Source organism: Nannobrachium achirus, assembly GCF_963921795.1.
Source record: "Nannobrachium achirus genome assembly, chromosome: 10".
Classification (NCBI taxonomy): Eukaryota; Metazoa; Chordata; class Actinopteri; order Myctophiformes; family Myctophidae; genus Nannobrachium; species Nannobrachium achirus.
In genome coordinates, this window is record NC_137819.1 from 64,941,426 (window position 1) to 64,955,871 (window position 14,446).

At 38.8% G+C, this 14,446-nt stretch overlaps 1 protein-coding gene across 1 annotated transcript in view; it reads right to left on the reverse strand.

The window, feature by feature from the left end:
• LOC308293228 (neurexophilin-1-like) overlaps window positions 1-10,899 on the reverse strand; it is a gene marked incomplete at both ends in the record, with an annotated part of 46,934 nt that extends 36,035 nt beyond the window's left edge. The window contains one exon of the mRNA XM_080735664.1: window positions 10,831-10,899. Coding sequence (XP_080591790.1) covers window positions 10,831-10,899 — 69 coding nt within the window. The remainder of the gene's footprint in view (window positions 1-10,830) is intronic.
• Between the last annotated feature and the right edge of the window lie 3,547 nt (window positions 10,900-14,446).

Consider the following 14,446-nt stretch of genomic DNA (forward strand, 5'->3'; position numbering starts at 1 on the left):
ATTATTTTATTAACCTGCTTTATTCACTATTTATTATTTTATTAACCATCTTTATTCACTATTTATTATTTCATTAACCTGCTTAATTCACTATTTATTATTGTATTAACCTGCTTTATTCACTATTTATTATTGTATTAACCTGCTTTATTCACTATTTATTATTGTATTAACCTGCTTTATTCACTATTTATTCACTAGTATCTTTATTGTCTCCACCAGGCCGAAAGGCACGGCCGAGACTATGTTTTCAACCCTTGTCCGTCCGCGTGTCCTTCCGCCTGCGGACAGACAGTACTCCCGCAGACTTTGTCCAAAAAAAAAATCCCACAAATCGGTACAAAGCATCTAAAATCAAGAAACAAAACCGGTCTATCAGATTTTTCATATTCCATTCCGGATTGGCTAAGATTGGCTTCCAAATTTCTGGAAGGAGAGCTCCCTTTTGAACAAAATGCCTGAAATCATGAACGCAGCAGCTTGCGATTTCCGTGGAATTTTGCACACATGCTACCATTTTCACATTGGACTGATATTTTTTGCAAAACACATTTTTGGAACAAAATGCCTCGAAGCACGTGATTTCCATTTTCCATTTTTGGACCAAAATGATCAGGCCTCACATCCTGACACACCCACAACATGCTGACACACCCACAACATGCTGACACACCCACAACATGCTGACACACCCACAACATGCTGACACACCCACAACCAAAATTCCACACCCGGCAGAGACCTGTGTTCGGAAGAGCACTGCTTCTAATTCACCATCTCTTCACTATAAATCACTGCTTCTAATTCACCATCTCTTCACTATAAATCACTGCTACTAATTCACCATCTCTTCACTATAAATCACTGCTTCTAATTCACCATCTCTTCACTATAAATCACTGCTACTAATTCACCATCTCTTCACTATAAATCACTGCTACTAATTCACCATCTCTTCACTATAAATCACTGCTACTAATTCACCATCTCTTCACTATAAATCACTGCTTCTAATTCACCATCTCTTCACTATAAATCACTGCTTCTAATTCACCATCTCTTCACTATAAATCACTGGTTCTAATTCACCATCTCTTCACTATAAATCACTGCTTCTAATTCACCATCTCTTCACTATAAATCACTGCTTCTAATTCACCATCTCTTCACTATAAATCACTGCTTCTAATTCACCATCTCTTCACTATAAATCACTGCTTCTAATTCACCATCTCTTCACTATAAATCACTGCTTCTAATTCACCATCTCTTCACTATAAATCACTGCTTCTAATTCACCATCTCTTCACTATAAATCACTGGTTCTAATTCACCATCTCTTCACTATAAATCACTGCTTCTAATTCACCATCTCTTCACTATAAATCACTGCTTCTAATTCACCATCTCTTCACTATAAATCACTGCTTCTAATTCACCATCTCTTCACTATAAATCACTGCTTCTAATTCACCATCTCTTCACTATAAATCACTGGTGTTCTAATTCACCATCTCTTCACTATAAATCACTGCTTCTAATTCACCATCTCTTCACTATAAATCACTGCTACTAATTCACCATCTCTTCACTATAAATCACTGCTTCTAATTCACCATCTCTTCACTATAAATCACTGCTTCTAATTCACCATCTCTTCACTATAAATCACTGCTTCTAATTCACCATCTCTTCACTATAAATCACTGCTACTAATTCACCATCTCTTCACTATAAATCACTGCTTCTAATTCACCATCTCTTCACTATAAATCACTGCTTCTAATTCTCTCATCACTATAAATCATCTGCTTCCTAATTCAACCATCTCTTCCACTATAAATCACTGCTTCTAATTCACCATCTCTTCACTATAAATCACTGCTTCTAATTCACCATCTCTCACTATAAAATCACTGGCTACTAATTCACCATCTCTTCACTATAAATCACTGCTTCTAATTCACCATCTCTTCACTATAAATCACTGCTTCTAATTCACCATCTCTTCACTATAAATCACTGCTTCTAATTCACCATCTCTTTCACTAATAAATCACTGCTTCTAATTCACCATCTCTTCTCTATAAATCACTGCTTCTAATTCACCATCTCTTCACTATAAATCACTGCTTCTAATTCACCATCTCTTCACTATAAATCACTGGCTTCTAATTCACCATCTCTTCACTATAAATCACTGCTTCTAATTCACCATCTCTTCACTATAAATCACTGCTTCTAATTCACCATCTCTTCACTATAAATCACTGCTTCTAATTCACCATCTCTTCACTATAAATCACTGCTTCTAATTCACCATCTCTTCACTATAAATCACTGCTTCTAATTCACCATCTCTTCACTATAAATCACTGCTTCTAATTCACCATCTCTTCACTATAAATCACTGCTTCTAATTCACCATCTCTTCACTATAAATCACTGCTTCTAATTCACCATCTCTTCACTATAAATCACTGGTTCTAATTCACCATCTCTTCTCTATAAATCACTGCTTCTAATTCACCATCTCTTCACTATAAATCACTGCTTCTAATTCACCATCTCTTCACTATAAATCACTGCTTCTAATTCACCATCTCTTCACTATAAATCACTGCTTCTAATTCACCATCTCTTCACTATAAATCACTGCTTCTAATTCACCATCTCTTCACTATAAATCACTGCTTCTAATTCACCATCTCTTCACTATAAATCACTGCTTCTAATTCACCATCTCTTCACTATAAATCACTGCTTCTAATTCACCATCTCTTCACTATAAATCACTGCTACTAATTCACCATCTCTTCACTATAAATCACTGCTTCTAATTCACCATCTCTTCACTATAAATCACTGCTTCTAATTCACCATCTCTTCACTATAAATCACTGCTTCTAATTCACCATCTCTTCACTATAAATCACTGCTTCTAATTCACCATCTCTTCACTATAAATCACTGCTTCTAATTCACCATCTCTTCACTATAAATCACTGCTACTAATTCACCATCTCTTCACTATAAATCACTGCTTCTAATTCACCATCTCTTCACTATAAATCACTGCTACTAATTCACCATCTCTTCACTATAAATCACTGCTTCTAATTCACCATCTCTTCACTATAAATCACTGCTTCTAATTCACCATCTCTTCACTATAATCACTGCTACTAATTCACCATCTCTTCACTATAAATCACTGCTTCTAATTCACCATCTCTTCACTATAAATCACTGCTTCTAATTCACCATCTCTTCACTATAAATCACTGCTTCTAATTCACCATCTCTTCACTATAAATCACTGCTTCTAATTCACCATCTCTTCACTATAAATCACTGCTTCTAATTCACCATCTCTTCTCTATAAATCACTGCTTCTAATTCACCATCTCTTCACTATAAATCACTGCTTCTAATTCACCATCTCTTCACTATAAATCACTGCTTCTAATTCACCATCTCTTCACTATAAATCACTGCTACTAATTCACCATCTCTTCACTATAAATCACTGCTACTAATTCACCATCTCTTCACTATAAATCACTGCTTCTAATTCACCATCTCTTCACTATAAATCACTGGTTCTAATTCACCATCTCTTCACTATAAATCACTGCTACTAATTCACCATCTCTTCACTATAAATCACTGCTTCTAATTCACCATCTCTTCACTATAAATCACTGCTACTAATTCACCATCTCTTCACTATAAATCACTGCTACTAATTCACCATCTCTTCACTATAAATCACTGCTACTAATTCACCATCTCTTCACTATAAATCACTGCTTCTAATTCACCATCTCTTCACTATAAATCACTGCTTCTAATTCACCATCTCTTCACTATAAATCACTGCTTCTAATTCACCATCTCTTCACTATAAATCACTGCTTCTAATTCACCATCTCTTCACTATAAATCACTGCTTCTAATTCACCATCTCTTCACTATAAATCACTGCTTCTAATTCACCATCTCTTCACTATAAATCACTGCTTCTAATTCACCATCTCTTCACTATAAATCACTGGTTCTAATTCACCATCTCTTCTCTATAAATCACTGCTTCTAATTCACCATCTCTTCACTATAAATCACTGCTTCTAATTCACCATCTCTTCACTATAAATCACTGCTACTAATTCACCATCTCTTCACTATAAATCACTGCTTCTAATTCACCATCTCTTCACTATAAATCACTGCTTCTAATTCACCATCTCTTCACTATAAATCACTGCTTCTAATTCACCATCTCTTCACTATAAATCACTGCTTCTAATTCACCATCTCTTCACTATAAATCACTGCTTCTAATTCACCATCTCTTCACTATAAATCACTGCTTCTAATTCACCATCTCTTCACTATAAATCACTGTTTCTAATTCACCATCTCTTCACTATAAATCACTGCTTCTAATTCACCATCTCTTCACTATAAATCACTGCTTCTAATTCACCATCTCTTCACTATAAATCACTGCTTCTAATTCACCATCTCTTCACTATAAATCACTGCTTCTAATTCACCATCTCTTCACTATAAATCACTGCTTCTAATTCACCATCTCTTCACTATAAATCACTGCTTCTAATTCACCATCTCTTCACTATAAATCACTGCTTCTAATTCACCATCTCTTCACTATAAATCACTGCTTCTAATTCACCATCTCTTCTCTATAAATCACTGCTTCTAATTCACCATCTCTTCACTATAAATCACTGCTTCTAATTCACCATCTCTTCACTATAAATCACTGCTTCTAATTCACCATCTCTTCACTATAAATCACTGCTTCTAATTCACCATCTCTTCACTATAAATCACTGCTTCTAATTCACCATCTCTTCACTATAAATCACTGCTTCTAATTCACCATCTCTTCTCTATAAATCACTGCTTCTAATTCACCATCTCTTCACTATAAATCACTGCTTCTAATTCACCATCTCTTCACTATAAATCACTGCTTCTAATTCACCATCTCTTCACTATAAATCACTGCTTCTAATTCACCATCTCTTCACTATAAATCACTGGTTCTAATTCACCATCTCTTCACTATAAATCACTGCTTCTAATTCACCATCTCTTCACTATAAATCACTGCTTCTAATTCACCATCTCTTCACTATAAATCACTGCTTCTAATTCACCATCTCTTCACTATAAATCACTGCTACTAATTCACCATCTCTTCACTATAATCACTGGTTCTAATTCACCATCTCTTCACTATAAATCACTGCTTCTAATTCACCATCTCTTCACTATAAATCACTGCTTCTAATTCACCATCTCTTCACTATAAATCACTGCTTCTAATTCACCATCTCTTCACTATAAATCACTGCTACTAATTCACCATCTCTTCACTATAAATCACTGGTTCTAATTCACCATCTCTTCACTATAAATCACTGCTTCTAATTCACCATCTCTTCACTATAAATCACTGCTTCTAATTCACCATCTCTTCACTATAAATCACTGCTTCTAATTCACCATCTCTTCACTATAAATCACTGCTTCTAATTCACCATCTCTTCACTATAAATCACTGCTTCTAATTCACCATCTCTTCACTATAAATCACTGCTTCTAATTCACCATCTCTTCACTATAAATCACTGCTTCTAATTCACCATCTCTTCTCTATAAATCACTGCTTCTAATTCACCATCTCTTCACTATAAATCACTGCTTCTAATTCACCATCTCTTCACTATAAATCACTGCTTCTAATTCACCATCTCTTCTCTATAAATCACTGCTTCTAATTCACCATCTCTTCACTATAAATCACTGCTTCTAATTCACCATCTCTTCACTATAAATCACTGCTTCTAATTCACCATCTCTTCACTATAAATCACTGCTACTAATTCACCATCTCTTCACTATAAATCACTGCTACTAATTCACCATCTCTTCACTATAAATCACTGCTTCTAATTCACCATCTCTTCACTATAAATCACTGGTTCTAATTCACCATCTCTTCACTATAAATCACTGCTACTAATTCACCATCTCTTCACTATAAATCACTGCTTCTAATTCACCATCTCTTCACTATAAATCACTGCTACTAATTCACCATCTCTTCACTATAAATCACTGCTACTAATTCACCATCTCTTCACTATAAATCACTGCTACTAATTCACCATCTCTTCACTATAAATCACTGCTTCTAATTCACCATCTCTTCACTATAAATCACTGCTTCTAATTCACCATCTCTTCACTATAAATCACTGCTTCTAATTCACCATCTCTTCACTATAAATCACTGCTTCTAATTCACCATCTCTTCACTATAAATCACTGCTTTTAATTCACCATCTCTTCACTATAAATCACTGCTACTAATTCACCATCTCTTCACTATAAATCACTGCTTCTAATTCACCATCTCTTCACTATAAATCACTGCTTCTAATTCACCATCTCTTCACTATAAATCACTGCTACTAATTCACCATCTCTTCACTATAAATCACTGGTTCTAATTCACCATCTCTTCACTATAAATCACTGCTTCTAATTCACCATCTCTTCACTATAAATCACTGCTTCTAATTCACCATCTCTTCACTATAAATCACTGCTTCTAATTCACCATCTCTTCACTATAAATCACTGCTTCTAATTCACCATCTCTTCACTATAAATCACTGCTTCTAATTCACCATCTCTTCACTATAAATCACTGCTTCTAATTCACCATCTCTTCACTATAAATCACTGCTTCTAATTCACCATCTCTTCACTATAAATCACTGCTTCTAATTCACCATCTCTTCACTATAAATCACTGCTTCTAATTCACCATCTCTTCACTATAAATCACTGCTTCTAATTCACCATCTCTTCACTATAAATCACTGCTACTAATTCACCATCTCTTCACTATAAATCACTGGTTCTAATTCACCATCTCTTCACTATAAATCACTGCTTCTAATTCACCATCTCTTCACTATAAATCACTGCTTCTAATTCACCATCTCTTCACTATAAATCACTGCTTCTAATTCACCATCTCTTCACTATAAATCACTGCTTCTAATTCACCATCTCTTCTCTATAAATCACTGCTTCTAATTCACCATCTCTTCACTATAAATCACTGCTTCTAATTCACCATCTCTTCACTATAAATCACTGCTTCTAATTCACCATCTCTTCACTATAAATCACTGCTTCTAATTCACCATCTCTTCACTATAAATCACTGCTTCTAATTCACCATCTCTTCACTATAAATCACTGCTTCTAATTCACCATCTCTTCACTATAAATCACTGCTTCTAATTCACCATCTCTTCACTATAAATCACTGCTTCTAATTCACCATCTCTTCACTATAAATCACTGCTTCTAATTCACCATCTCTTCACTATAAATCACTGCTTCTAATTCACCATCTCTTCACTATAAATCACTGCTTCTAATTCACCATCTCTTCACTATAAATCACTGCTTCTAATTCACCATCTCTTCACTATAAATCACCCTGAACGATTCTCTTTCAAAAGCAAAGAAACAACAACAGTAGTGACTCTCAACACGTGGGTCTCAAGAATATTGTGAATATTGTGAATATATTAGTGTTTCCTCAAATCATTGGCAAAACACTAAGATTGATTGATTGATTGATTGATTGATTGATTGATTGATTCAAGACTTTATTAGAAGTTTGCATAGAAAAAGGTACAGTTTCATGACGGTACAGTTCACTGGTGCAAGGTCAACTAAAAGGAGATCCTAGAAAAGACTACGCTTATTTCCATAGGAAACCATTGAAGTATCTCATATAACATTGAATGACAGACGGATAGAACACAGTACTATGCAGTAGATATAGTAAAAAATTCAAAGTAAATAAAAATAAAACAAACAGTACAACAAATATATACAGCAGGTAAATACAAAGAAGGGCCAGGGGAGGCTGGGCTAGGTTTGTTATTGCCAGTTGCGAATGGCTGCCGCCTGTAAGTGGTTTTTCAGGGGGCGATTTTAAAGGATGCTAGGGAACCACACTCCTTTAAGGCCTTCGATTCTATGTGTGTGCGCGGAATAAATACTATTTCCCCAACTGGTTATGCAACTCAGTCCATGATTCATAATAATTACGTGAACGAGGAGAGCTCTTCTTCGTCGTAGGAAAACAATGAGTCATTTAATTAAACATCATCAGAATTATGCAAACGCACCGTGTCGCAATTATGTTGAATGTTAATTAATAATTGAGAGTCTGCCGCCGTTTGTAGAAAAACAATAACGTTTAATGTAATTATCATAATGGTTAGAATGATACTTAATGACAGTAGCTATCAACAGTGTACACATATGCAGTAAACTAATCAGTATGATACACAATATGACTGATTATTAGTGCAGCTGTTCACAATCTTTTCTGGATTTAAACACCTGAGTATTTTTTTTTTACCTATTAAAATGGCAGATCTATAAGCTCACAGCGTGGCACAGAGTGCCGCACTGTGAGCTTGCTGTTTTTGAAAAGTTGTGAAAATGTGTACGAATCTTGGAATATATGTATTTTTAAAGCATACATTTGTAACTCAAATTTTGCTTCTGGAAGGGGGTCCCTGGAACAACATATTTTGAGATGGGGGTCCGTGGCCAAATGCATGTAATTCTAGTAATGGAAAATATAAGTATGGAAAATTGGAGATACTCCAGGGAAGTAAAAAATACTTAGTTACTTTACACCACTGAATACCTGATGTTCATGAGTGCAAGGATAGAAAATGGACTACAACCACCCTAAGGACTACAGAATGGACTACAACCACCCTAAGGACTACAGAATGGACTACAACCACCCTAAGGACTACAGAATGGACTACAACCACCCTAAGGACTACAGAATGGACTACAACCACCCTAAGGACTACAGAATGGACTACAACCACCCTAAGGACTACAAACCATTGAGTGACATCTAGACCTACTGCACAGAAAAAGAGCGGAGGTGATCCGAAACTCCCCACCCGGCTTCGAACCCGGGTCTCCCGCGTCAAAGTCCAATATCTTAACCATTACGCCAAAGGTGTATCCCTATGGAATAAGGGTAGATATGTTGAGTCTGGCTGGGGCTGCGACTCTCTCCGCCACATATACTGTATATAGGCCTACATTCCCTTTTTCCCCACTGTTTATATTATATTTCGACACTTGCTTTGGCAACGTAAAACCTATGTTTTCTCATGCCAATAAAGCTCCTCTGAATTGAAATTGAATTGCAGTCTCCACTAAGCGCTGTGTTGGTCTCTCTCTCTCTCTCTCTCTCTCTCTCTCTCTCTCTCTCTCTCTCTCTCTCTCTCTCTCTCTCTCTCTCTCTCTCTCTCTCTCTCTCTCTCTCTCTCTCGGCTGGCAGAGCAGAGTAGGAGAACAGAGTTAAAGTTGCAGACGACAGACTTCAGTGGTTTTCTCTCCACCAGCCTGCCTGCCTGGCTGCTGCTGCCTCAGAGAAGAAGGGATTTGGCAGCGACCTCCATTAGCCTCCATTCAAATCCTAGCTGGGCTTCGCTCGCTGTGCCAAGAAACACAACACAACGCGCCTGACAAAACGTCCCTCCGAGCTCCGGAAAACAAGCTGCACTTTTTTACACTCCACACACCACAATCCTGGAGCGGTAAATGGAAGCTCAAGAGAACTGCATGCGACAAAACCTAATGGAATTGGACTCCACGTAAAACGTGGTGGGGTCCGTTTGGTTTGCCATTTGGTATCGCTCTCGGAGGTACGAGTGGATAAACTGATGCTAAGGATTTTCTTTTCTTTTTTTTTTTACTGCTGCACAGGGGTGTCGCACCAAATTCTGGGCCCTCCTGGGTACAAGGATTCACTGCGGCCCCCCCCCCCCCCCTCCCCATGAATGTTCTTCATATGGGGAGGAGGGGGTTTAACCCATTTAGACTGGGAACGCTATTAACTATTGAAAAATAGCAGATATACAAGCTCACAGCGCGGCACCGAGTGCCGCGCTGCGAGCTTGAAGATCTGCTATTTTTGGAAAAATCCTGAACATTTTGTGCGAGTCTTTGAATATTTCAAATCCCTCTAAGGTTTTTTGAAAAGCCTATGTTTGCCATCTCAAAATATTTGGTTCCAGGGACCCCCCCCGAGAAACAAAATTTGAGTTACAAATGTTTGCTTATATATTCTACGATTTGCATCCATTTTCACGACTTAAAAAAAAATCACACCCGTGTGAACTGAGCGGTGGTTTACCCACAAACCCCCCCCCCCCTCCCCCTTCCCCCCCTGTGTGTGTGTGTGTGTGTGTGTGTGTGTGTGTGTGTGTGTGTGTGTGTGTGTGTGTGTGTGTGTGTGTGTGTGTTGCAGTTGATGCACAGGCCAGGCTAGACTCAACAGCACCTCTCTGGTCACCCAGGGTACTCAGGCTACATACACCAGAGGCTACAGACACACAGACAGACACAAACACACGCACGGATACACACACAGCCACGCTATGGAGACGGTGTGACCACCGCTCAAAAAATAGCAGATCTACATGCTCGCAGCGTGGCACTCGGTGCCGCGCTGTGAGCTTGTAGATCTGTTATTTTTCAATAGCTAAAGTATAAAATAATGAAGGCTCTCCCTCCACCTTGGGCCCTGGTAACTCAGCCCCCCCCCCCCCAGTCCCCCCCCCCCCCCCTTGTGATGCCCCTGCTACTGCAGTCAGAAGAAGTGCAGACTCACTCCCCAATGTTCTGTGGTAATCCTAAGACTCACCTCTTCAGACTCCACCTCACCTCCCCAGCGGCGCCCCACTCAATAGGGGCTTTGCCCTCCATGCCCTCCATGCCCTCCATGTCCTCCATGCCCTCAATAACCCCAATGCCCTCAATACCCTCATACCTTGCTAACTATACTTCCCCAAAGTGTGTGGTGCCCGCCAGGGACGTGCAGAGAATGTTAGAGAGGCAGGAGCTGACACTTATTTTTTCCTCGTTTTTTTCCTTGTTTCCTCGTTAGTATAGTGGTAAGTATCCCCGCCTGTCACGCGGGAGACCGGGGTTCGATTCCCCGACGGGGAGGTGCAGTTTACAGCAGTGATAGCTGAGTGGTTAGCGTCCACACCTAGGACTCCGGAGGCCCCAGAGGTCGCAGGTACGATTCCCCGCTGCAGCTATCACTGCTCCCCTCTCCCCCGCGCTCCTTGTGAGCAGCACTGGGTTCAGCTGGGTTAAGCTGAAGAAAAAAAGCAGCTGGGTTGGGCTGTGATATCTGAATTTCCCTCGCGGGATGAGTAGGTATTCATTATCATTCATTACTTCTAAAAAGGGCCTTTTGGTGAAATATCGAAAATAGCAAAGCTCCGAGCTTAGAGGTCGGCTTTTTTCAGTGCTTGATACCAACCACACTGAACTAAGCATATTGAATACTGGAGATGTGGCGTAACGGCATGGATTTCTACACAGAGAGGGCAATTCTTTCAACATAAGATGCTGCATTCAAGTTCAGGAGAGTTTGGACAAGGCAGTTCTCTTGAATGCTGCCTTCAGGTATGGCATGGAAAGAGGGGGCGTTTGCATTTCTTTCACCATAGTAAAAACTGCATTCATGGTCTGGAGAGGGCACTTTTTACAGACGGATAAAAGGGCAGGGGCTCAAGCCCCCTTTGATTGTCAAATGTTAGAGGCATAAATTGTGAAAATAGCAGATATACATGCTCACAACGGCTATTTCCACAATAGAACCACCGTGTTATGCAAAATGGAATGCCTCAACTCTTAGTGCTCGACTGCCTTAAACCACTGGTTCCCAAACAGCGGGTCAGGACCCATTTGTGGGTCACGGACCCATTTTGATGGGTCATGACTCGAGTAAAAAATCCCATTTTCTTTTCCTACAAAAAATCTATTATAATATATATTTCAAAAGATGGAAAACCTTTTTAAATATATCATTCTATTTTGAATAATTTTAAAATGTGTCCAAAAAACAAGCAAGCAAACACACAAGAAATTCCATAAATAAAATATGATATTTAAGAAGTAGTGAAAATAGCAGATCTACAAGCTCTCAACAACACGGTGCAAAGCTACTGGCTATTTTCACTAGTTTGGGTCCACTGGACCACCGTCTTCTTTCAAAACAGGAGACCATAAGGGGTCTCCATAAAAAGTAGGTGACAGACATGTTTGCTTTTTCCTTATTTAGACAGATACATTGTTTACGTGGTAGGCTATCCCATAGCCCAGGGGTCTTCAACAGGGGGTCCTCAGAGTTACTAGGGGGTCCTTCAAATCTTTGTGTGATAAGAACTTATTTTTTTCTACACTAACCACTTGAACCCTAGTGTCCCTATTCTGTGTGGAACATTAGCGCAAAGAATAGCAGATCTACAAGCTCACAACGCCTCGCAGCGCGAGGCGTTGTGAGCTTGTAGAAGTATGAAGTGTTTGGCCCTGTTTGGCCCAGCTCAGACCTACTCTGGATTGGACACTTTTTAGTACCACGTTTAGTACCACTTTCACACCACTCTACCCAGGTCCTTGTAGTGGAAAACCTGGCATGTGGGCGGTGTGGAGTGGAGTGGTGTTGGGCCAGGTCAGTGGAAAAGGGGCTTAATACACTATAAACATATCGTCGTTGTCGGGTGGAAACCTTGTACAGTTGTCCAAAACCGTTTGTTATGTATTTATCATTTTTAAAATGATTTAAACTAGTGAAAACAGCCGATCTACAAGCACACAACGCCTCGCACTGCGAGGCTTTGTGTGCTTGTAGATCGGCTGTTTTCACTACTTTTGTGCGACGGCCTTGTATGATGAAGCAGGGCTTTGCTTTGCGAAAAGAAAATGTACAAATCTGAAACTCTGGGATACAAGGTTTCTGCCCGACAGTGACAATATGGAGCATGGAGTCCGGTAGAAGTACTTTATTTGTATAATATTGTGTGTAATTATACACACGTATAATTAATACTGTTACATCTAGATAGTAGGGGTGTAACGATATAGTAACTGTATCGAAATATCGTTTTTAACTGAAAACAGCTACAATCGAATCGCATCGTTTTATTTTGTGTCGTATCGAATCGGTATTGCAAAGAATCTATTGTATCGATACTACCTACTTGTGCTTGTGCATTGTATTTAGCATTTTTAAGAAGAAAAAAATAAAATTACTTTTCCTTTCCATATACAGTAGCTACACTGGTCTATCAATAAATGTGTGTAATCTCGTCTGGGTTCATGTCAAGGTGCAGGTTTGTCAATATACAATGTCCATGTATTTGGCAGATAATCACCGTTTTTACTTATTTATATCCATAATACATGTTTCCCTTAAAAACCTGCACTATCCACACCTTTCACACAGATTTAATTTCTTTGCTAAATAGTTACTATATCGATTTTAAATAATTAAATCGAATCGTATCGTATCGCCATGAATGCACCAATATCGTCCATGTATCGTATCGTCAACCATGTATCGTGATATGTACCGAATCGCTATTAAAATGTATCGTTGCACCCCTACTAGATAGCATGCTGTTGTGCAGATGATTCTTGAGGCGCTACACTGCTCTCTCTGTTATGTTTTTATTGACCTTGCTTTTTGTAAGTAAATAACACGTTGCCAATTTTCCGCTATTTGCATTCTAACGCGGCAGCAGCAGCAGCAGCATTCCAGAGTCTCTCATACATCTCCAGAAATCAATCATTCAAGTGGCTGATCCTGATCATCGTATTTAACCTTATTTAACCCATTTAGGGCCAAGAATTATTGAATGCTTTAACCAGTGAAAAATATACAAGCTCACAGCGCGGCACCGAGTGCCGCGCTGCGAGCTTGTAGATCTGCTATTTTTTGAAAAAGTCGTGAAAATGTGTACAAATTTTCTTTTGTAACTCAAATTTTGCTTCTGGGGGGTCCCTGGAACTAGATATTTTGAGAAGGGGGCCCGTGGCCAAATAAATATCATTTTGGGGGTCCTTCTCATGAAAACGTTTGAGAACCACTGACACAGTAGTCTCTCAAGAACAGACTAACTGAGCTCCAGTTGAGTGAAAAGGACCTTTTCTTTGACGATGGCTGGCCAGATTGCTGACATAAAAACATATTTTTTTTTTTCAAAAAACCTTAGAAGGATTCAAAAGACACTTATAGTCAAAATTCAAATTTTCACGATTTTTCAAAAAATAGCAGATCTACAAGCTCGCAGCGCGGCACTCGGTGCCGCGCTGTGAGCTTGTACATCTGCTATTTTTCACTAGTTAAAGCATGACATAATGATACACAATAACGTGATGTACCCGTTCTGAACGGATTAAACAGCAGCTCACCCCTGCATGCGTCAGACGCCAGTGGAGTGGATCTGAGCATCAGCGTGGAATAATTGATAATGTAGCGGGAACG